Source organism: Nyctereutes procyonoides, unplaced genomic scaffold (genome assembly GCF_905146905.1).
Source record: "Nyctereutes procyonoides isolate TBG_1078 unplaced genomic scaffold, NYPRO_anot_genome, whole genome shotgun sequence".
Taxonomy (NCBI): domain Eukaryota; kingdom Metazoa; phylum Chordata; class Mammalia; order Carnivora; family Canidae; genus Nyctereutes; species Nyctereutes procyonoides.
Window position 1 is genome coordinate 21,404,232 of NW_026575049.1, and position 15,322 is coordinate 21,419,553.

A 15,322-nucleotide genomic window follows, 5' to 3' on the forward strand; every position below is an offset into this window, starting at 1 on the left:
GCGTGTGTGCGCGTGCTTTAAATCTTCCCTCTCAAGGCACCCTAAACACTAACCTCAGAAGTGCCGGCTCCTGGGTCTTTCCTAATACAGCTCTTTAGAATTTTACAAATTGCTTTCTGAAGGTCAGATGAGACATTCTTCAGGAGAATTTTTGAGGAGGAAAAAAAGCTATAAAAATAGACAAAAAGTCCAGCCTGAGCAGTTAGCAGCCCTGGGACTAGCCAGTCCTTGCTTGGAGCTCTGGCCTGCATCCTGCCCAAGCTGGTTCAGAGGCTTGTCACTACGCTCACACTAGGCCAGGAGCTCCCGTGGTCCCCTCACTAGGAGGGGGCAGCTGGGATAAGACCCTCCTACGGCCACTCAACTTGGGGTTCCAGCCCAGCTCCCCCTTCCTACGCTGGGCTCCTGGCTGGCCCACGATGCCCCACGGGGAGCAGCGAAGGACAAGACTGCAACCAGATGGATTCGTGTGTGCAGCAGTGACGGCCCCAACCACACAGCCCTGCAGGAGCCTGCGTCTCGTCACCCACCTGAGGGCCCAACCACTCCACTAGCCGCACAGTCAGAAGTGGCAGAGCCAGAACAGCAAAGTCACCCCAAGGAACCTCCGTGTTGGCTTTGCGGTGCCCCTGAGGCAGAGAAACAGCGTGGCTAGTGAGCATCCTCACTGCGACTTTTTCTGAGCATCGACTACATGCTGGCTGGCGCTGGGCTGGACGCCTGGAGCTCGTTACCACTAATCCTCACTAATCCTCAAGGCCTCACCGAGTAGGTGTTGCAGACAGACAGAGGGCCCCTGGGTGGCCAAGCCACCTGGAATCCCTGCTCCAGTTCTTCCCCTTTCTACGCAGCCTCTCAGGCCATGCCGGGACCTGGACACCAGGGGTATCACCCACCTTCCCTTCATCCATAAAAACCGTCTACCCACACCCCAGCGGGGCAGAACCCAGCGTGAGTGTTACGAGGGGGCTTTGCCCCACCATCACCGCTCAGCACCCATGACCCTGAGATGTCACCACCCCCCTTGCAGCTGGAGTGTGGAGGTCCTAAGAAGTCAAGAGACCAGGAATGGACTGACCGGGAAGGCAAACCCAAGGGAACCCGACTCCAAGCTGGCATCTTCCCAGGAGGATGCCCCAGCATCCCCACGCGGCTCCAGAACAGTCAGCGGGGCTGGTGCACCAGGAGTTGGGGCAGACTCCGCCCAGCTCTCTGCTCTGCTCTCACCACCGGGGGGGGGGGGGGGGGGGGTGCTGGCGAGCAGGACCGGGCATTAATCTTGGCCAGCTTCCTGGGAGGGGTGGCTTGGAGCCTCATCCTCCCCCTCGAGCCTGAATCCCAGTCCTGACTCACAGAAAGTGACGAGTCCCCTCGATATCAGGCCTGGGGACAGGGGTGGGGACAGATGGAGCCCTGGAGCACCAAGCCCCTAGTGAGCACCACGCGGGTCCAGGTTCCCTGCCGAAACACTTCGCATCCTGGCTGGAAGCCCTTCGCCTCCCCTGTCCACAGGCCTACTTCAGTCCTGCCCCCCATGTCCCCCCCCCCCACCTAACTCAGCTCTTCCCTCCCCTTCTCTCTAGCATCGCCTACTGCAGGCACCCCACGCCCCCCACCCCGGCCAGCTGGGGGCCCTGCTGCACCCGGGGGCCTCTGCTGTTCTGGCCTGTGCTCCTACTGGGCTCAGTGCAGGGGATGGGGGGCCTTTGTGGGCCCACTGTGCGCCCGGGCTCCCGCACACGGTATGCCCGCGGTTCCCAAACAAGTAGATGACTTTCTCCAGCACTGAGAAGCAGAGCCTTCCACGGCACACACCAAGACGCAGGGAGGAGCTGGGTCTGCCGATCTGGGCTGTGACCTCGGCACACAGCGCCCACCCTCAGCCCTTGGGCTCAGGGGGTGTGCAGACGCCTCAAGGGCAGCCACCTCCCACGTGGGTCTCGTGGCTGTGCATGAGTTACAAGTCCACGACCAGGGCCAGCCAGTCTTCCAGAGCCCTCAAACCCAGACTCAGACACAGGGTCACAACACGGAACAGCAGCCCAGCCTCAAACTGAGGACACAACTTTCCCAGCAGTCAGAGGACTGTCCCCACTGCCCTCCGGACCTCTGTGTGACCCACGAGGTCTCCGGAAGGCCGCACACCTGCAAACCCAGCTATGGAGGGGCCCCTCCCTAACTGGGCGCAGGGAGGACCTGAGCTGTGGGCTTTCCAGGCGGACGGACACACCCGCACTAGGGACGCAGAGCAGGCCCGCAGGGACAGCGAGGCCCGAGGATGTGCACGCCAACGCCGGGAAGGGCCCAAAGGGCCACCGGGGAGACGGGCTCTCAGAGCATCTCCCGTTCTGGCATCCAGCAAGCCGGAGGCCCGGCCAGAACCGCAGGCCAGGGTGGCCCCACCCCCCGAGGCAGAGGAAGCGGATGGCGAGGCCAGGGGCACCAGCCAAGGAGGCCCTGACCCCCGGCAGGAGCAGCAGACTGCAGGTCAAGAGGCCGAGTGGCGGTCAGCCTCGCTGGCTCGGAGCTTTCCAGGGGGCGGAGGGAGGGCTCACCCCTCCGTGCTCCGGAATCTGCCCCCCTGGAGAGCTCTTCCTGCAGCTACTGACCGGGCACCAAGCACAACTCGCTGAATAAACGTAGGGGCAGGGTGGCCTGGAGTGAGACCAGAGGGTCCTCCCCAGGCCCTGAGGAAGGGGCTTCCTGGACCCTCCGGCAGCCATCCCAGCGGCCTGGGAGGGAGGGACCTTACAGTGACATGACAACACACAGCTTCAGGTTTGGGACACAGAACGTGAACGGAATCCGGCTTCTAGGAGGTGGGGTCTGGGGGATGGCCTACTGACGACGCCCCGGCAACCACGTCAGCTCACCCAGAACCAGCACCACCCTCATCTGGGTCAGAGCATGTCCTGACACCTGCATCCTGCAGGTGAGGAAGCCAAGGCCCAGAGCGCTGCCCCGCGGCCCCATCTCATCCTGGGCAACCAGAGGCCTGAGGGCTCCTTCCACGCACAGGGCAGGCCCACCCACCTTGACGTCGCTCTGTGGCTCTACAGCCAGGCTGCTGGAGACTCGGAGTCCTCCAGTTGCCCCGGGGAGGGCACTGATCATGAACCGCCCTCCCTGGCCCGGAGCCGTGCCCCCTTCCCTGGAAGGCCGACGCAGGCAGACCGCGGTGGGGCCCGTGGCACTTACGTGTCTGCGGAGCGGCGGTAGTTCTTGGGGCACTCGAAGGCCAGGCAGCGGAAGCCCCCCTGGATGTTGAAGCAGGTCTCGTTGATGGAGCAATTGTGGATGCCGGTCACACACTCGTCGATGTCTGTGAGAGACCCCGAGGCGCCCAGTGAAGGCTGAGGCCGCCTGCGCATCCCCATCTGCAGACGGGAAGCCTCCCACCCGCAGGACCGCACCAGCTGTTTCACCCCCAGGATCTGTCAGTGTTTATAGAGTTTTCACTTATTATTCACAGTTCGTGGGATGAGGGTGACAAGAACGGCCCTGGAAGTACTTCGAGGAGTCCTGTCCTTTCTCCTAACGCTTCAATGGGCAATGCTATTATCGTCTCATTTTAGGGAGGAGCCCACAGAGGTTCGGTGACTCTCCTAAGGTCACACGTTCTGTAAGCGGCAGAGTCGAGCGCTGAACCCATGGGGGCTGGTGCCAGTCAGCACACCCTCCCCTCATGTGGGACTTGACACATCCCAGTGGGGACATAGCAGGAGCCACCAGTCTCGCAGTACAGGGGAGGGGACCGGGATTCTACGGTGTGCTCAGGCCCAGGGTTGGGGAAGCTGGGGGCACTGTCCCGAGAGGACCCAGGACAGCGGGAGCAGCCCCACGCTGGGGTCTGGGGGACGCCACCCAGCCTGGGAAGCATCTGTGAAGTGATGCCAGATGCCTCATCCTGGTGGCAAAAACAACACTCCTAATCTCAAAGGCCGAGGTTCAGGAATGTGTTTCTGCCGGGCTTGGCAGGACCCCAGGCTGTGGTGAGGGAGGCCAGCCAGGAGCAAGAAAGTCATCTCCTCCGCCAGAAAGGCGAAAACAAAGTGACTTCCATCCAGCGCTGTGGACGAGCGGAGTGGGTCCCTCCCAGGAAGGGCCACAGCTCCTGCCTGCCTTTGATCAAAGTCCCCTGCTTCACCACCAGGGTTGACAAGTGCAGACCCCAGGCCCTCAGGAGCCTCTGGGTCGACGGTCCTGTGTCGGGGGCTGGTGAGGAAGGGGCCGACAGACCCAGCCTCCGTGACTGAGCTCCTGGGGCCGTCCCCGGATCTGTCCCAGGCCCTTCATCCACATGAGTATCTACTCAGCACCCCCTCTCGCTTATCGAAGGGCTCAGTCACAGGGCCCGGGATGCCCCCCTAGAGTGCTGGGAGCGGGGTACAGGGGGCTGCCACTGGCCCCCTCGTTTAGCCCACACTGGAGCCAACCCACAGCCCCAGTAGGGCCCTCATGGCCTCAGAGCTCAGTACTACAGAGACTCAGGGCTGCCGCCCACCAGAACGCACCCATCCCCTGCCGGGGCCCTGCTCTGCCCCCAGCTCTCGGCAGGGCCTGGCTCCCAGCAAGGGCTTGTCGAGTGGGCGTGTGAAAGTTTGAACAAGCAGCTCCGTGCTGTGGAATGGGGTCTTCTGGGCACCAAGTTCCCACTTCCTCCTTGGCTGGCATCTCCCTAAAAGCTGTCATCCCCTGTCCTGGTCCCTGGGGGGCTGCCGAGGGCCTGGCTGGGGAGTCAGAACCCGCTGGAGACAGATGTGCCAGGTCTGGGAGACCAGGGGTGTGTGGGCCCCAGAACACATGTGGGATGCAGAGGCCTCCCCTTCCCCTCCCAGTTGCACCCTGTCTGTGGTGTGGCCCCTGGGTCAGGGAAGTGCAACCCCCCAGGCTGGGGGTTGCCCCAGCAACCCCCCAGGGGTTCCACAGTGCTCACCTTGGCAGTTGCGGCCATTGGGGGCCAGCCTGTATCCAGATGAAGGGCAGCTGCACTGGAAGCTTCCAGGGATGTTGATGCAGCGATAGGAGCAGATATGGCCACCAGTGGGCAGGGCGCACTCATCAATGTCTGTGACAGCAGAGCCCACCCTTAGTGTCCTGTGTGGACCCCGGCCGGGCTACATTCCCAACAGGGGGCCAGGTCGGGGCTTGGGAGGGTAGCCAAGTGGGGCACCTGGGACACGGGAAGCCTCAAAGTGCTGGGTGGCCTCGGAAGCCCTTACGCCAGAGAGGGGAAGGGCCTCGCCTAGGGTCATACAGCAAGTTCCTGGTGTGAAGTACGCACAGGTAGGGAAGGAGGCAGATTGGCGGCTGAGGGAGGGAAAGGCCCAGGGCTTCAGCAGAGCTCATAGGACACATGTGCTAATAAAAAATACACCTGCCAGGACAAGATAGGAACCCCAATAGCAGGTGTCCCTGAAGCACCTATGGTGCACCTGGCACCATACAAAGCTTTCCTGGTTTAATCCTCAGACAGCCTGGTGGGTCTGGAGTCAGCCCTCAGACAGCAAGGGAGGGATGGCCCCAGCCAAGGACAAGCAGAGTCCGGAGTCACGCGTGCGGCTGGCCCTGAGCCCCCACCTTGTGCCTGGGTCACCACCACCAGGCCCTATCATGTGCGGTTCCTGCCCCGTGCAGGTCAAGGTCCCGGCACCCACTTCGATCCCCAGTTACGTGTCTGCTATTTCCTAAACCTCACTCTCAATGACTTATTTGTATCCAAACAAATCTCAGTTGGACAGGGAAAAACCCTCACCACCCACCAGCCTGGAAGGGCGTTAAGTCGAAGGGGGTGGGTGATCTCCCCTCTGCCAAGTGGGGCGCCCTCACCTTCGCAGGTGACCCCGTCCACGTCGCTCAGCTGGTAGCCTCGCCGGCAGTAGCACTGGTAGGAGCCGTACACGTTGGCACACTCCTGGCTGCAAGGGCTGCTGTTGCATTCATTCACGTCTGAAAACGAGAGGGTCCCCGAGGTCACCGCCCAATGACCCAGCCTGGCCCCTGGCAGGGTTGTAAGCACAGCCCCTCCCTCAAGCTAACACAGAGGAAGGGCCAGAGGTCCTGAGGTCGGGGCTGGGGGCCTGTCTGTGGTCGCCCCACGGGAAAGAGCTTCCTTCTCAGTCCCCTGTGGTTGATGGATCTGGAACCTCTCATCAGGATGACAGTAGAGCCTCCGTCTCGGTTCCTCCAGCAGGGTCCTGTGGGGCCACTGCCAGGTCAGTTCTGGCCCTCAAATGGAGATCCGATCACGGCCCTACCCACTTCACCTCTGCAGAGAGGGAGGCCTGGGCAAGCAGCCGATGTGCCAATATTCCCAACACTCCAATACCTGGCGCTCGCCAGGCCACTCAGCAGCTCTGGGCTTCGGCTCGTCTGTTCCCTTCCCTTAGAGCAGGGATCAGCACACATCTGGCCCACCGCTTGGTTTTGTAAATAAAGTTTTATTGGCACATAGCCACGTTCACTCATTTAGCCCGATCTGTGGCTGTTCTTGCACTGCAGCCGCAGAGGTGAGTAGGTGCGACAGACTGCAGCCAGCAGAGCCAAAATCAGTTACTATGTGGCTTTTAGAGAATTTTTTTTTTTTTTTGCCAACCTCTGGCTTAGAAGGCCCTACTCACATGCATTTATGGCTAGCCCCTAGCAGGGCAGGAGGGGCGAGCAGCTGAGAATGTCCATTGGCCTCTCACCCAGTGTTTTATCCTGCTGCACCCCTGGTGCCCAGCCTGGCTGCCAGCTGCTCACCCGGTTCCCTGCTCACCTCTGACCCTGTGTGGCTTCTCGTCACAGCCTAGACACTCCCTGAAGGCAGGAACCACGTTCTCACTACACACCCTGTCGGGTGTGCTTTATAAATGCTTAGGGGAATGACAGGGCACAGCTGGCCAGGCCCTGGTTCTCTGTCCTCACTGTTGCCGCTAACGTAGATGTGAGTGTGTCCTTTCCAGTCACTTAGGAGTGACGAGGAACAGCATAAGCCATGAACGATTATAGCAAGAGCACCAGTGGTCTCCACAGCTGGCACTTTGTCTCAGCGCAGGTCACTGGGATGAGCTCTTCACAGGCTTCATCCTCATGCCTCCCAATAACATGGGTCCTGCCACCCCGACTGGGGTCCCAGATGAGGACACTGGGGCCCAGAAACACCGAGGTACTTCTTAACCCAAGCTAGGGTTTTGAACCCAAGCTCTAGGGAGACCGCCATCCCCCCATGCGTGAATCTGTTTCCTTGCTGATACGTGTGCATTGGGTCTGGTTCTTGGGGACAGATTCTAAACTCTTGGAGGGACCTTTGGGCCCAGGATCCCGTCATACTGTCCACCCTCCCGTCTGGGTGCATCTGGGCCTATCGGACTTTTGTGATCGTCCTGCCAAGTGTCCAGGGGGAGGGGATTGCTGAGGGCTGTCAAAGCTCTGACCTCAGAACCTCATCCCCGTAGAACATGTGACACCTGTTGAGCACCTACTGCATGCCAGGCCCTGTGCTGAATGCACGTGACGTCAGCTCAGTCCAACCCCAGAGGAGGCTGGTGCCGTGTGATCACCCGAAGACTCTGCTTGAACAACTCTGCCCAACCCCCTGCCCAGCGGCCAGAGAGACCCGACCGCACTTTAGCATTACGGCTTCTACCGGCCCGAGAGGGGTGCCTGGGATGATGACCTCAGACCCCTGAGAGGCCCGCCTGGGAAAGGTCAGCGTTGCCCAAAGATACTCAGCACTCCAGCCAACACCTGACTACACACCCTGGCCTCCCTTGTTTCTTGCAAGTATTTACTTTGGAAAACTTGCAAATGTAAAGCCTTTCTTTGTCCCTTTGAGATGTATCCTCTGCACCCAAGAGTCTTTCTCTAGGGACGCAGGCGCCATGCCTTGGAGATGTGATCATCAAGGAGGGTAGGCCCCGATCTCCCAGTCTCTGTGGGAGGGTAGGAGTCACTTAGCAGGTGCAGCCGGCCTAAACAGGCTGCGCCCCACTTGGCATCCTGCAGCACTTCCCCTCGGCTCGCCCCAGCATCTAAAAAGCCTCCTGCCTTTGGCTTCTGCATGGCTGAGATGGATTGACACTGACGTCTCTCTGCGACTGCAACGAGGAGGAAAACCCGACTTTCCAACTTGAAAATCTGACCTATCAACCCCATTTCTCCTGTTAGGACACAGAGGCAGCCACTCCCCATGGTCACGTGAATACAGGGTGGGAGGTCAGATGCCTCCAGATCGCACGCTCTTAGCCACAGCCCACACAGTCTCTTCGGGTTATTGATCCCCACGTGCGCGGCCCTGGGCACGTGCCACCAGGCACTCGGGGGCTGGGAGCGGCAGGTGAGGAGTCCTCGCTGACAAGCCAGCTTTTACAGGCGACTCCCCCACCAGGTGTCATGTAGTATGGCCTTGGAAAACAAACCCGAATCTGTCCCTACGTGTCTGCAGGTGGAGCGGTGGTTCCCCCCAGGAGAAGGGGGTCCTGGGCCCCCCCATCCCACCTGCACAGCCTCACCTTCACATGACCGGCCGTCTGCAGAGAGCCGGAAGCCCACGGTGCAGCTGCAGAAGTAGGAGCCTGGCGTGTTCTCGCACTTGTGGCCGCACAGGCGCCCGGGGTAGCGCCGACACTCATTGATGTCTGTAATGGGGCAGGCGGGCTGGCTCAGGGCAGCGCCCAACCCGCCGCAGTGCCCCCCACTGCCTCTGCTCGCCACCTCCATCCCCCACCTCCCATGGCCCCACCTTGGGCAGAGTGACCTGTCCCAAGCCCGTGGCAAGTCTGCGGGGGAGCCGGGGCCACACGCGGCCTCCCTGTCCACCTGCCCATTCTCTACCCCAAAGCCCCAAAAGGGGGGTCCGCTGGGGTCTGACACGGGGCTCTGGGGCAGTGGGCAGGGCAGCTGCCAGCCTTCCCGAGCAGCCTGGATTGGGGATGGCAGGTGCCGGCCAGCACGGCCTCTGTCCCTGATCCTGAAGGTCAGGCCACCATACCACCTTTGGTTCTTTTGTCGTGGGCTATACACCCAGCCCCCAGCCCTGGGGGTGAGCAGTGACTCTGGGAAATCCCTAATGCTTCTGGACATGTGTAGAGCAGGCTTACAGGTCTTGGGTCAAGCAGAGCACCTGCTGTACAGGTGGGAGGCAGCTCACACCTGGGGGCACAGCAGCAGGGCTGGAACCAGAAGGGGGGGCGTCCTGTGACATGGGATCTGTTCTCTGGGGCTGCCGTGCCAGGACTTCTCAGGTGAGGCACAGACTATGGTCACCCCAGGGGGGCCTGGCCTGCGGGGAAACCCACGTACCCACGCACGTCCTGCTGATGCCATCGAAATAGTATCCAGCCTTGCACTCACAACGGAAACTTCCAGGGGAGTTCACACACAGGTGCCCCGGCCCACAAGGCTCAGAGGGTGCCGCACACTCGTCCACATCTTGCAAAAGAGAAGGACACATTGAAAAACGTTTAGTGTGGGGTTCCCCCCTCCCCTCAAAGATGATAAGAAAGGAAGACAAGAAAGCAGCAAACTGAGATGTACACTGACAGCAGCATTATTTATTCTTCCGCATGTCACAGAGTGCCTACTGTGTGACCCAGATGCAGCCCCTACCCTCGGGAGCCTCCTGCTCCAGGTGGCCAGCAGTGGCCCTAGCTAAGGCAGGAAGTACCCAGTGACCAGAGGAGACGCTAGGGAAGTGCTCTGGGAGGCAGAGGGAGAAAGACTCCTTCCCTCTAGCAGGGATCTGGATCTAGCGGGAATCTGGATGGAAAGGAATGTAGCAGCAGGTGGGCAGAGGGAATGATGGAAACGCAGAAAACCACCCAGAGAGGAAAGGGCAGGGCTGCAGGGCTCGTTTAAGGAGCAGCAAGGCCTATGTCATCTGAATTATAAGGTTTGTGAAGTTGGGGCCACCTCAGGGAACTAAATTCTAAGCAGAGAACTTCTATGCTCTGTCTCTCGCCAGTGGGGACTGTGGGCTGGGGGGCACAAGGGAGATTGCAGCTCAGGACACCTCAGACAGACTGAAAGGGACAAGGCGGGGGGCAGTGGTAGGCTGGCATCCTACTGCAATAGTCCAAGCAATGGATGATAAAGGTTTATGCTTGGAGATGAGCGATGGGATGGATGGACAGGTGGAAACAGCTTCGCTTTGGGGAACCTCCTCTCCCCATCCAGAGAGCAGTCAGAAAGGCTGATTTCAGATTGGTTTCCTTTTTTAATACCAACCAACACAGCGGGTTCCCTCCTCGTTGAGATGGTAGCCACGGCCACAGTTGGGCACGTTCTTCTGGCATGTGTAGGAGCCCTCCGTGTTGATGCATGTCTGCCCAACGGGGCACGGGGCACTGATACTTAGACACTCATTGATATCTACAGGGGGAAGACCGAGACAACGTGGTTAAACATGGAGGGCCTCTAAAACCCAACCACTGGATCTCCAAAAAACCCCACGTCCCCCCTCGCCGCAAAACCACACACAGAGGCACTATACGCGGCCTCCCAACTGGCTCCCGGATCTCGCCCGCACACACCAGTTTAAATACCACCTGCCTGGGCCACCTCCTTGCTCCTAAACCTTCTTTCCTTGCACCGGATCTGGGGCCGCCCACCTGCCTCCTCTCAGGCCTGCCCACAATCACGTGGCTATGTCCCTTCTGAATCCCACAGGACTCAATGTCTACACCACCGACTTGGCAATTGGGGCACCACCCTGTATTCACTCACTCCCACGCGGGGTGCATGCCGGGTTCAGGGAGACAGAGGTGGCTGCACCCTCACCCCTGCGAGGTTCTGGGCTCCTCCGACGCCGGCCCGGCCCCACCTGGCTTCAGCCTCACTCTGGCCAGTAGCTCCTGCAGCCAGGCTTGGGCCCTTACAGCATACCCACGGCTCCCGGGCAGGCCCCCCAGGCCCCATGTCTCACGGTCCCCACTTGGGAAGCCATGTGCCCCATCTCCCTGGGAAACACGTCTACAGCTCGAGTGCCACTTCCTCGAGACCCCTTCCTGCCTGGCCCCCGATCTGGGCCCCTCAGGCCCGAGCTGACCTGAGCCCACCTGGGAGGGGCTGCCGGCTCCACGTTCAGGGCACAGCACTCTCCCTCCGTGACCGCACCTGCCTGGGTGGGGCATTCACCTCTGCAGAGCACACGGCTAACGAGCACCAACCAGTGCACACACGAGGATAACCATTCGCTCCAGTTCCAATTCGTGGCACAAAACCACTCCTGGGCGGCTTAGTCGGTTAAGCGTCTGACTCTTGACTTCAGCCCAGGTCATGATCTCAGCGTCCTGGGATCGAGCCCCAACTCAGGCTCCACGCTCAGCAGGGCGGTCTGCTTGAGAGTCTCTCTCTCCCACTCCATCTGCCCTGCCCCCTGCTCAGGGTCTCCGCCTCCCTCTTTCTCTCTCAACCAACAATAACAAAAAACCACAGAGGCTGAACTTCTCACTAGGGGGAGACTTCTCAAAGGACTGTGCTTTTTTACAGTCCCCTTGCTCAGACACCTACAAGGCCTCTAGGGGACCAAGAGGAGCGAGAGATGGTACAAGGGCCTGAGCTGAAGTCGAAAACAAGGATCAGCTGTACCTCCCTCCCGGCCACACCCCACCCTCCTGGGACGGTCCGTGACCAGCCGCATCCCCTCCAGTCAGCCTTCTTGCACCGGTGCAGCACTTAACAGTTTACACGAGCCTTTCGGTTCTGCCTGCCGTCGCCTGCCACAGCTGGCCTACGAGTCAGGCAGGGCCAGGATTCTTTTTTTTTTTTTTAAGATTTTATTTATTTATTCATGAGAGACACAGAGAGAGAGAGAGGCAGAGACACAGGCAGAGGGAGAAGCAGGCTCCCTGCGGGGAGCCCAATGTGGGACTCGATCCCGGGTCTCCAGGATCACACCCTGGGCTGAAGGCGGCGCTAAACCACTGGGCCACCAGGGCTGCCCAGGGGCAGGATTCTTATCTGCATTTTATACACAAGGCAACTCCGCAAGCACGAGGGTGAGCTCAGGGCCCACTCAGCTCTAGAACCGTGAGTCCAGCCCTCAAATCAGGGGTCGGGAAGCTACAGCTGCCAGCCAAATCCAGCCCCGCCGCTGCCTGCTTTTGTCAATAAAGCTTTACTGGAAGCCAGCCACGCTCGTTCTTTTACATACTGTCTACAGCTGTTCTCACGAGCTGCGCCAGAGACCCTCTAGCACACGAGGCTGGTCCTATTTAGCCCTTTACAGAAAAAAACTTGTGTTGAGATTAAATACAGTATTTAGCAGCAATGGGACTGCCTTCCCTCTAAGCCTTGCACTCGCCTTTCAGGTCTACAGCTCCCAAACTCTGCCCCAGGACCTGTGAGTGTCCCAAGACAGAGTGGGCCACGTGCAGGAGGCCCCTGCTCTGGCCCTTTCTATTGTCCTAACACAGAAAGGAAGACGGTGGGCACCGATCAGAAAATCCGAAGAAACAGGAAAAAGAAAACCAACAAAGATGGGATCGCCTCAAGGACCTCAGCAACCAAACCTCAAGGTTCTAGAACATTCTATGTCTTCTAATAAGGAAAGAGTCCTCTGCCTTCTCAGAGGCTGGCCATCCTGGTGTGGGCCCCCCTGGGCAGAGCTCTGCAGCTGCCGGGCTGGCTGCTGGTGGCTGGAGGGGAACAAGCAGGCCTGTGGGGCACCAGGGGTGGTCCTGGAAATTCCAGGAAGATGGATTTGGCTACCTGTGAGGTCAGAGCTTCCCAGCACATCACACTGTTCTGGGGGGGAGTGAGGGTGCCGTTGGCAGAGGTGTGCAAGCAGAAGACCAGGATGCACACAGGAGGGGAAGTGAAACCAGCCTTCTATCTTGACACTGTCTCCTCATAAAGAAGTATTTGGGATGAGGCAGTTTATTTTTAAAAAGACGATGTAAAGGTACTGGCATAAAATGATGTCGAAGTATGTTGCTAAAGGATGAGAGGAAACAAGTGGCAGATCAGTCTGGTCCCATTTTCTTTTCTTTTTTTTTTAAAGATTGTATTTATTCATGAGAGACACAGAGAGGGAGGCAGAGACACAGGCAGAGGGAGAAGCAGGCTCCCTACGGGGAGCCCAATGCAGGACTCGATCCCAGGACCCCATGATCATGCCCTGAGCCAAAGGTAGACGCTCGATTGCTGAGCCTCCCAGGCATCCCAGTCTGGTCCCATAGTCATCAGAAACAAAGTTTTGGGAGAGCAGGAGCCCAGAAGAGCACAGACACTGCTTAGCAAGAAACTTATCCATTCTGCACTTTGGGTTTTGCTTGCACTTTTGTAAATATAGAGATATATATATAACTTTTAAAAAAATTTAAAGAAAGAATCCTGAGTTTGGTTGCAAGGACTATGGGTGATGTAAGGGGGGCTGCCCCAGGGCTAAGACGAGGGGCACCTCATGGCTGGTTTGCAGACCCTCCAAATAACCAGATACTGGCAGGGGGTGAGGGGGGCTTCTTCGGGGGCTTTGCTCAGCTCTCCCAGGCTCTCCCTGCATCTAGGGGAGGACACCGAGGGGACTGTCCCCTCCCACTACATATCTCACACCTTGCCCCTGCACAGTCTGCACCCCTGTGGAGGGGGAGGTGGGGGGGCACGCCGGGACTTGCAAATGTTCCCTCTTTGTGGAAATCTGGGCTGATTTTTGCCATGAGTCAGGGTTTCCGTCCCGAACAGATGCCAGCCTCCTCGGTGGAGCCCCCTCCAAGGCCCTACAAGTCTGGGCAGGGCCCTCCTCCCTGCTGGCCCCAGGGAGGGCCGTCAGCCTCCTGCTCACTGGTCCCCTGAGCTGGGTGACGACAGCCCCGCCAGCAGGAAGCTGGCCACGGACCAACCCCAGCTGAGCAGAGCTCCCCCCATGGCTCCGACGCCTCCCCACCCTCCCCGCACCGGGTGACAGGGGAGCTTTAAAGACGAAGGCCGGGGTAGGGTTCCCAGGAGACCCCTGTCCAAGTGGGGGGGTCACTGTTCTATTTGTCTTTTTTTTTTTTTTCTACTTGTCTTTAGCCCAGGGTGGTTAAAAAATAAAATAATAATAAAAAAAAAAAACGAGTCCAAACTACCATTTCAAATCAAAAATCGATACAGAGGGACACCCAGGTGGCTCAGTGGTTGAGCATCTGCTTTCAGCTCAGGGCGTGATCCTGGGGTCCCGGGATCGAGTCCCACGTCGGGCTCCCTGCATGGAGCCTGCTTCTCCCTCTGCCTGTGTCTCTGCCTCTTTCTATGTCTCTCATGAATAAATAAATAAAATCTTTACAACAAAAAAAATCAATACCGATTTCTCTGAGAGTGGATGGGCTGGACCTAAGACAGAAGCCCCCCATCCCACGGTGACGGAGCTGCCAACCTCTTGCGGGGGGCGGGTAACGGGGCAGCGCCAGGGAGGCTGGGTTCTAACTGGTGGCGTCTGCCGCTCTCAGGACCTAGAAGCTTCTGCTGAGCAGAGGCCAAGGCCAGGCCGGCCGATCTGGACGCAAATGCCCACGGCAAACGGTGACGGAGCAGGTGGCTAGCCGGGGTGAGTCCAGGAGGAAGAGGAGCCACCTGCTGGGTGCAGCACAGGCACCGTGTCCGCCCGGCTCCCCGCCCTCCCACGATGCTTCTCCAAGCCAAGCGTCTGACTGCGCCTCCCGCGTCCACTAATCTACAGCGTCCACACCGGATTCTCCTTCATTCCACATCAGTCTTCCTCTGACACCAACACAGTAGTTGTGTGTGTTTGTGGGGAGACATAACATCTGCCATCTTTGCAATTTTTAACAGTGCAGACAGGTGGCATCAACTACGTTCACGCTGTCGAGCGACCATCCCCACCATCCAACCAGGCCGCGTTTGTATTTTCCGGGCTGACACCCGGCCCCGTAGACACCGGCTCCCCGCGCCCCTGCCCCAGCCCCCCCCAGCTCCGCCCCTTCTCCGCGCCACCTCTGGGAACCTGACTACTAATACGGAGTATTCGTCACAGCCAATATCCCAGGCACTTCATAACCATCTAATTCAATCCTTGCCTCAAGCCTCGCAGGCAGATATGATTATTCCCATTTTATAAAGACAGAAATTCAGGGTCAGAGGAAGGAAGTAAATGGCTTTACGTCATTCAGTTCTAAACCAGGTGTCTCTGGGACACCCAGGTGGCTCAGCGGTTGGGGGTCCGCCTTTGGCTCAGGTCCTGGGATCAAGTCCCGCATTGGGCTCCCCGCAGGGAGCCTGCTTCTCCCTCTGCCTGTGTCTCTGCCTCTCTCTCTGTCTCTCTCATGAATTTAAAAAAGAAAAAAAAATCTTAAACCAGGTGTCTGTGACTCTAAAATTGAATTCCTAATTCTAGCACTGG

The 15,322-nt window shown here is 58.9% G+C and overlaps 1 protein-coding gene across 2 annotated transcripts in view; it reads right to left on the bottom strand.

The window, feature by feature from the left end:
• Positions 1 to 15,322, bottom strand: part of FBLN1 (fibulin 1) — a 102,925-nt gene that overhangs the window by 54,256 nt on the left and 33,347 nt on the right. For both annotated transcript variants that reach the window (XM_055329036.1, XM_055329037.1), the window contains exons 9-14: positions 10,210 to 10,353; positions 9,286 to 9,414; positions 8,496 to 8,621; positions 5,830 to 5,949; positions 4,937 to 5,068; positions 3,199 to 3,322 (exon numbers count right to left, since the gene is read on the bottom strand). In XM_055329036.1, coding sequence (XP_055185011.1) covers positions 3,199 to 3,322; positions 4,937 to 5,068; positions 5,830 to 5,949; positions 8,496 to 8,621; positions 9,286 to 9,414; positions 10,210 to 10,353 — 775 coding nt within the window. The remainder of the gene's footprint in view (positions 1 to 3,198; positions 3,323 to 4,936; positions 5,069 to 5,829; positions 5,950 to 8,495; positions 8,622 to 9,285; positions 9,415 to 10,209; positions 10,354 to 15,322) is intronic.